Source organism: Zonotrichia leucophrys, chromosome 19 (genome assembly GCF_028769735.1).
Source record: "Zonotrichia leucophrys gambelii isolate GWCS_2022_RI chromosome 19, RI_Zleu_2.0, whole genome shotgun sequence".
NCBI lineage: Eukaryota > Metazoa > Chordata > Aves > Passeriformes > Passerellidae > Zonotrichia > Zonotrichia leucophrys.
The window spans coordinates 8997655-9006044 of NC_088188.1; the positions used below are offsets into that span (position 1 = coordinate 8997655).

The following is an 8390-nucleotide window of genomic DNA, read 5'->3' on the forward strand; positions in this document are numbered from 1 at the left end:
ACAGCAGCTACAATTTGAATTTTTGCTTTGGGGTCAGACATTTTACCTGTGTGCTGTTTCCTGACGTGGCACAAATTCTGCCATCAAACAAACAAAAAAGACCAAATATCCTGCTCCATTAGCCTGAAGTGCCATAAATAAATAACAAATATGGTTCTGTAACAATCATGGGTTCACTGAGCACCTGCTGTGCTTGCCTCATGCTCAGAATTATGAATAGAGATAACATGAGGTTATTTCTGCAATAAAGTTATTTATTGCTACAATAACCCACTGCTCTCTTCCTTGTTGCTCAGGGCACTTACCTGTCCTTAGCCTTTAAAAACTCTTTTACCTGTTCTGGGAAGTGAGAAGGAAAAGGATTCCTGGGACCTGGCCAGTTTTTCATGGAGTTACCTGCTCTCATTTCTGGAAATTCAGTTTGTGATCTGCTGCAAACACCAGGGGAGTTTATTTCTGAACATCCTGTGCCTTTGGGAGGAGGGAGAAGCTCACCATGGTCTCCTTTCCTGACCCTTTGTTCCTGCACACTCCAATTGCCTGTGCTGTTTGTCTGAACTTCTTGTGCAATCTTTCCTGCAGTTTCTTCTGTGAAAATACCCAAATCAGACAATGGTTGGAAGTGGCAGAAACAGCAGAAAATCTGAGCAGAGCAGGCCCCAGCTCTGAGCTGCCAGAGAAATGGCACTACAAGCTGAAGGTGCACTGTGAAATTTGTCCATTTGTCAAGGAAAAGTCCTTGAGATTGATTTAATTATTTGAATTTTTGGCCTGTGGGGTTATTTCTGTGGGAGAACAGTGTGACAGGGGGGGATGGAAGGAATTCCCAGAGCTCTCCCTACCATTAATGAAGAGCTGACTGAGGCAGGAGAGAGCTCAGTGTTGTTACAAGGTAATCTTTAATTCTGTTGCACATTTTTATTAATTTTAATTCAGTGGGAGCCTTCCCAGGTCATCCCATCCCTTCTCCTGCCAGGAGGGAGCAGCAGCTTCCCAGGGCACCACCTTGTGGTCGTGGTAAAACTCGTGCAAAAAGGAGCCAAGGCCTCAAATTGACTTTGGAAATTAGAAAATGTATTGTATTTATTATGTTAAATTATAAATTCTTACATCTGCCATCTACCAGCCATCTCCATCGCAAATATGTTTAAATAATTAACAAGTTAATTAAGTTATAACTTGGAGAAAAACAGGAGGTGTAGTTTTGCTTAGTGAAATGGTCAGAAAAGGATCTAGCTGCAGTATATAGCAAATGTATTGAAAAATAGGTATTTATTAGATATATTAAATAAGAATAACATGAATATATGAATATATTCAGTTCAGATTCAGTTCTTGCTATTCACACACACACAGAGACTGAAAAATAACCCCAGTCAATAATTTACATACTTCAGGGAGTTGATGGAAGGTTTTCCAGCTTGGTTCTTTCAGAAAATCTCTATTTCAGACCCTCTTAACAAAGAAATAAATCACAGATTGGTGTAACTGGAGATAACCTGTTCCAGGGTTGTGAAGCAGTCCAGGAAATCCTCCTCTTGGATTCCAAACTTTGTGTACTGGTGAAGGTAAGCTCTGTGTGTGGAAGAATGGGTCCGACATTAGAAATCAGTGAAGATATTGGTAATTAGTGAAATATTAGCATAATCATTTTCACTTACTTGGAAGCAAACATATTCCAAGCTTTTCCCACGATGCTGTCAAGAGGTTTGAGCAGGAACTGGCTGTTGCTGACCAAAGCAGCAGATTTTTCATACTTGTTAAATGCTCTGGGAGTTTTCCATGCAGTGAAAGCATCCTGGGGGTTTAGCCATGATGTGTATAAGGAGGGATCTTGGAAACTTCCTGCAGCAGAAACAGGACAAAACCCACAGCTGATCCCTGAGTGCCTGATCAGTGCTGTCAGATCAGTTCAGGCCTGGGAAAGTATCTGCAGTGGGCAGCCTGCTGAAAATACAACTTTTAATCAGATTCCTCAGATTATCTAGCAGCACACTGCTGTGGATATTCCACCTGCCAGCAGTGCTCACCACTCCAGAAACAGCTAAATTTATTTTCAGGCATTATAGCCAAGAATTCCAGATATACAGACTTGAGTCTCTTCCTCCTTCCCTAAAGTGCTTCAGGAAACTCAGAAGTAAAACACAACAGCCCAAAGCAATTAGACAGTGTAGCTTTGGACAGCAAAACGTTTCTAGAGGGAATATCAACCTTGGGAGTCACATGTGTGGTCCTGGGCTGTTCCCACTTGCCTCAGGTGTGGTTGCACAGGCAGCAGTGGGATGTGAGCCCAGACCCCTGAGGGCTGTGCTGCTCCCTTACCCAGCTCCACGCTGTGCACATCTTTTCCCCTCAGGATGAGCAGGTTGGCAATGGAGGTGTTGAAGTGCAGGGCTTTGTTTGTGCAGGGGATGCAGGAGCCTGCCTGTGGTGGTCGTACTTGCCAGTCAATGCCTTTGGGATTTGGGAAAAAGATGGAAAAGCAAGTGAATGTTCTGTGAAATGCAGGTGGGAACTGTCACTGTGCCCCAGGCTGAGACCACCCTGGGGTTTGGAGCAGCAATCACACAATTCCCAGAGAAACCACTGCTAACCCAGCAGGATTTGCCTGGCAGTCAGGGCCACAGAAAATGGATACCTGCTTCTATACTTAGCAAGGCTCCAGCCCATCCCTTGCATAACTGGGAGCTGTAACTGAACCCTCCATGTAAATGACATGGGAGAGCTGAGCCTGATTTTTATGCATAGAAGGTGTAAAAAGAAAAAGCAGAGCTCCCACCCAAGGAATGCTCCAAATGAGTTATGTAAATGAAGTGCACAGCCACAGACTGTCAGTTTGGTTTGTGTGTTTCCAACAGTTATAATTAACTGAGATGTCTGGAAGCAGAGCAGGAGCAGTCTGAGGGAATGTGAAAGGAGCAGCTGCTTTGGTGGGGGCAAATTCCTGCTGAGGGCAGCAGCTTCTCTCTGAACTCTACAAACCACGCAGCTTTAGTGCATCTGCACAAATGAATGTTTAAAGAGGGATGGGCTGGGGTTTATTTACCTTCCTCCATCTGAGCATTGGCAATGAGCATCTGCCTGAGGTGCCTGAGGAGGCCAGGCCAGCTGAAGGTGCTGTAGGGCAGGGAGCTCTCGGCCATCTGGGGGATGTTCCTCAGGCCCAGCATCCTGAACTCGGGGTGTGGCACCAACGACTCCAGCAAATCTCCTGAAAGGAGAAAGCAACAGCTGCTCATGTCTGACAAAGATACTGCACAGGGCAGGTAAAATGGGGGCAGAGTGAGGGATGTTCAGATTTAGCAATTTCAAAGCCATGCAAACTTGCTGTGTGTTACTGAGTTCTGTACAGGGGGTTAGTAGCTTTTATTTTACAATTTAGTTCAAAAATCTCAAGGATTCTCTCTGCACTCCAGACAGATGTGAAAGTTTAATTTTAGAAGCAATATGGGCAACATTCTCTAATTCTTTCAAGGTACAAATGTCAGTCTGCTGCACATTGCTACCCAGGTGTCTGCTCACCTCTTCTGCCTAAGCAAAACTCAAAACTCTCAGTTTGTTTCAGCTCATACAAACTTCTAACCCAAAGTGAAATGTGAAATTCAGTCCAAAATTACTGCCCTGAGCAAATTTCCTCTGAAATGTAAACAGGTACAAGGCTGTCTGTGATCACTTGTAAAAGGAGAAACAGGGATTTTGGTAAAGAATGAAACCAGAAGTTGGGGGGATCTATTTTTGACTCTGCTACAACATTGGGATTGAACTTCTTTTCCTGTCTTAAAACTTGGGATGTTTCCAAACACTTGAGCAAGGAGAATGCAGCACTTCAGTTCCCAGGTTTGCTGAGCCCAGAAGGGTCAGTGGCTGCTGGGTTTGTACCCAAGGGGTTCCAGACCTTCAGTTCCCAGCTCTGCTGAGCCCAGAAGGGTCAGTGGCTGCTGGGTTTGTACCTAAGGGGTTCCAGACCTTCAGTTCCCAGGTCTGCTGAGCCCAGAAGGGTCAGTGGCTGCTGGGTTTGTACCTAAGGGGTTCCAGACCTTCAGCTCCAGGTCTGCTGAGCCCAGAAGGGTCAGTGGCTGCTGGGTTTGTACCTAAGGGGTTCCAGACCTTCAGCTCCAGGTCTGCTGAGCCCAGAAGGGTCAGTGGCTGCTGGGTTTGTACCCAAGGGGCTCCAGACCTTCAGCTCCAGGTCTGCTGAGCCCAGAAGGGTCAGTGGATGCTGGGTTTGTACCCAAGGGGTTCCAGACCTTCAGTTCCAGCTCTCCTGAGCCCAGAAGGGTCAGTGGCTGCTGGGTTTGTACCTAAGGGGTTCCAGACCTTCAGTTCCAGGTTTGCTGAGCCCAGAAGGGTCAGTGGCTGCTGGGTTTGTACCCAAGGGGTTCCAGACCTTCAGTTCCAGTTTTGCTGAGCCCAGAGGGGTCAGTGGCTGCTGGGTTTGTACCCAAGGGGTTCCAGACCTTCAGTTCCAGGTTTGCTGAGCCCAGAAGGGTCAGTGGCTGCTGGGTTTGTACCCAAGGGGTTCCAGACCTTCAGTTCCCAGCTGTGCTGAGCCCAGAAGGGTCAGTGGCTGCTGGCTCTGTACCCCAGGGGTTCCAGACCTTCAGTTCCAGGTCTGCTGAGCCCAGACGGGTCAGTGGCTGCTGGGTTTGTACCCAAGGGGTTCCAGACCTTCAGTTCCAGCTGTGCTGAGCCCAGAAGGGTCAGTGGCTGCTGGGTTTGTACCAAGGGGTTCCAGACCTTCAGTTCCAGCTCTCCTGAGCCCAGAAGGGTCAGTGGCTGCTGGGTTTGTACCTAAGGGGTTCCAGACCTTCAGTTCCAGGTCTGCTGAGCCCAGAAGGGTCAGTGGCTGCTGGGTTTGTACCCAAGGGGTTCCAGACCTTCAGTTCCAGGTCTGCTGAGCCCAGAAGGGTCAGTGGCTGCTGGGTTTGTACCCAAGGGGTTCCAGACCTTCAGTTCCAGCTGTGCTGAGCCCAGAAGGGTCAGTGGCTGCTGGGTTTGTACCCAAGGGGTTCCAGACCTTCAGTTCCCAGGTTTGCTGAGCCCAGAAGGGTCAGTGGCTGCTGGGTTTGTACCCAAGGGGTTCCAGACCTTCAGTTCCCAGGTCTGCTGAGCCCAGAAGGGTCAGTGGCTGCTGGGTTTGTACCCAAGGGGTTCCAGACCTTCAGTTCCCAGCTGTGCTGAGCCCAGAAGGGTCAGTGGCTGCTGGGTTTGTACCCAAGGGGTTCCAGACCTTCAGTTCCAGCTCTCCTGAGCCCAGAAGGGTCAGTGGCTGCTGGGTTTGTACCTAAGGGGTTCCAGACCTTCAGTTCCAGGTTTGCTGAGCCCAGAAGGGTCAGTGGCTGCTGGGTTTGTACCTAAGGGGTTCCAGACCTTCAGTTCCCAGGTTTGCTGAGCCCAGAAGGGTCAGTGGCTGCTGGGTTTGTACCCAAGGGGTTCCAGACCTTCAGTTCCAGGTCTGCTGAGCCCAGACGGGTCAGTGGCTGCTGGGTTTGTACCCAAGGGGTTCCAGACCTTCAGTTCCAGGTTTGCTGAGCCCAGAAGGGTCAGTGGCTGCTGGGTTTGTACCCAAGGGGTTCCAGACCTTCAGTTCCCAGCTCTCCTGAGCCCAGAAGGGTCAGTGGCTGCTGGCTCTGTACCTAAGGGGTTCCTGCTGTAGCCTGAGCCCCCTCCTGCTGCGTGAGCGGGCTGGAAAACGCTGCCCAGCTGGTGAGCAATGACTTGGTTGACATCCCTGAAGGAAATCTGTTTGATGTTCAGCAGCTGGGCACAGATCTTGTGGATGACATCATTCTCATGGACAAGGAGGGCATCTGAGGAGTGGTACAGATGTGACAGAGTCAAAACAGAGTTGTAGTTTTGAACAATGACCTGGAAGCAAACAAAAAAAAACACACACAAAGAGGAGTCAAACAATTTAATCTCCTTTTAGTTTATAATCCCCTGGCTCCTGCTGTTTCCTCAGTTATGATTTAGGAAGTGATTCATTTTCTTTGCCAGAGTGCAGAATGAGGTCAGAGCCTTTCCATGGAGAGAGGGCGAGACCTGTGAAAATCAGGTTATCCATCTCCCTCCATACAAACATGCTGCAACCAGATCTGCCTGGGAACTGATTACAGAGCTGAGATAAGGGCAGATCAGGAGATTTCTAGTTGGCTTCTTGTGAATCTGCATCACTTCAGCAATTAAATCAGCAACAGGAATTTTTTGGTAAAAATTCTTTAGCTGTGATACCGGGTCACTTGAACTTTTTCAGTGTAAAATGTGTACCCATTTTAATGTTTATTTCTATTTTTATTTTTTTCTATTTCTATTTTAGTTTTTTATATTTCCCCATTTTATGTCTATTTCTATTTTATGTTTATTTCATTTTATATTTTTATTTTTATTTATTTTATTTATGTTTATTATTACCTATTTATTATGTTTATTTACCCATTATTTAGTTTATTTCTGTTGTAGATATTTTGTTTGAAAGTAACCACTGATTCTAAACCTATAAATTCTATATAAAGTATTATTATATATTAAAAGGCAAATGACATTCACCTCCCCAGTGCCATAGGGCCAGATGACGTGGTTCAGGATGAAGGAGGTTGGAAAAGCATCTCTCAAACACTGGGTCACAAAGGCCCCCAGGCCTGACCCTGTGCCCCCAGCCATGCTCATGATGGTGAGAAATCCCCCCAGTCTGTCACATCTCTCTGCTTCCCTCTGCACCAGCTCCATGATTGCTTCTTTGTGTCTGGGCCCGTGAACACAGTACCTGTGGGGTCACACAAAACACCAAAATAAAATAAAATTTTACTTTAAGTGCCACAGCTGCTGTATGAGCTCCTCAGCCTCCAGAACTCCCCCAGGGAAGCTTGAGCTGTTCCTACCCGTTGGCCCAGTTGTTCCCAGATCCTTGCTTCTGGCAGAAGTGGGAGTGGCTGCTGTACCTCCAGTGGCCAGAGCTGGCAGCCATGGACAAGGCCTGGCTGATCACCTTGGGCTCCATGTCCACCAGCACAGCCCGGGCAGCAGGCACTGCACAGGAGGGAAAACCAAACAGGGGAAAATGCTGATTATTTAATGGGATGATGGGCTTGGATGGGTATAATGGCCCAAGGTTATTCCTACCACTCTTAATGGGACAGTACAGAAAGGATCTGGCTATGCCCTGATTTCTGCTGAACCGTTTATTGTGCCAAAACCAAATCTGAACTCCAGAGAGCACAGATCTCTCATAAAATAAACCATTTGATGTTTTTTGTACTGAAATCCAACCCTGAGAGGGGAAAAAAGCCCTTGAAAGCTGTACCTGCAGATTCCTCCTGGCAGAAGAACCGTTCCTTGCAGGAATCCTGGTAGGATTGGTTCTCATTTTTGGAGCACAGCCCGTGGGTGCCACGGCTGTCACTGCAGAGAGCACTGAACAGCTCGTGCCCAATCTGGTTCCCACACTGCCCGAGCTGCACTGTGACAATTGACATCCTGATTCACTTGGTATTTAAGCCTGAAAAAGAAAATTATTTGTTTTCTCACTTTTTCTTGGTAAAGCAGGATGGGAGCAAGTAATTATAACTCAAGAGTTACAGGACTAGGATGCAAAATTGGAAATCTTAAGCCAGTTCAAAACCGTAGCTATTTTCCAGCTTAAAACTGCACCAGGCCTGATGCCAGAGCCAGCTGAGGTGACAAAAGGATTTCCTGCAGAATTCCCCTTGTTTCCACCACACAGAGCAAACTCACTCCATCCTGCTATGTTTTGACATTTTCCCCACTCAGTATTTGACAGCAGCTCTGCTTTCTCACTTTTCTATTCCTTCATAGAAAAAAGGTCTTTTTTTTTTTAACTCTCATGGTTATTCTGGGCTGCTGTTGCTCACTGCCATCCCAGCCGTACCAGCACTCATTGCCATTCCTGCCCGATTCCAGCGCGCGTCGGGTGTTGCTGGGAGACCGAGTCACCCCTCGCGCAGAAAATAAATAAATAAACATCTGAATTATTGTCAGGAAAGGCTCATATCCAAAGCGCACCACACCGACCCTCCCGTGCCCGATTCTCTCTGTGGGGAGCCTCAATCGGATCCCCGCGGGCACAGAATCCCCTCAGGGCCGGGCTCCCCTCAGGGAACACCGCCATGCTCCCGGCGCCGCCTGCCCTCACGCCCCGCTGTCCCGAGGCCCATCCCCGAGCCTTTCTCCTCAGTATCCCGTCGCGGGGTCCCGCTGATGTCGGTGCAGGTCCCGGTTTGCCCCGGGGTCCCTCAGGTCTCACCTCATCCCCGCCTTCCCCCGCCGCGCCTTCGAACGGCCCGCCGGGCGCATGCGCACAGCGCGCTCCGGGCAGGCGGCCCGGCCGCTCCCGCCCGCCGCGGCTTCACTGCGCCCTCTGCGCACGCGCTGCC

General features: G+C 48.4%; 1 protein-coding gene across 2 annotated transcripts; it reads right to left on the bottom strand.

The window, feature by feature from the left end:
* Positions 1-1054: 1054 nt before the first annotated feature.
* TUBD1 (tubulin delta 1) lies at positions 1055-8376 on the bottom strand. Of its 2 annotated transcripts, XM_064729216.1 has the most exons (9): positions 8261-8376; positions 7301-7495; positions 6879-7026; positions 6547-6763; positions 5637-5868; positions 3047-3211; positions 2323-2454; positions 1662-1845; positions 1055-1575 (listed from the first exon to the last, which is right to left on the bottom strand). In XM_064729216.1, the coding sequence occupies exons 2-9, from the start codon at positions 7470-7472 to the stop codon at positions 1473-1475; spliced, it is 1353 nt and encodes a 450-aa protein (XP_064585286.1). In that variant the 5' UTR covers positions 7473-7495; positions 8261-8376; the 3' UTR covers positions 1055-1472. The 2 variants fall into 2 exon arrangements, with proteins under 2 accessions (XP_064585286.1, XP_064585287.1); XM_064729217.1 differs by lacking the exon at positions 2323-2454 and having other exon boundaries at positions 1329-1575; positions 8261-8333.
* Positions 8377-8390: the final 14 nt, after the last annotated feature.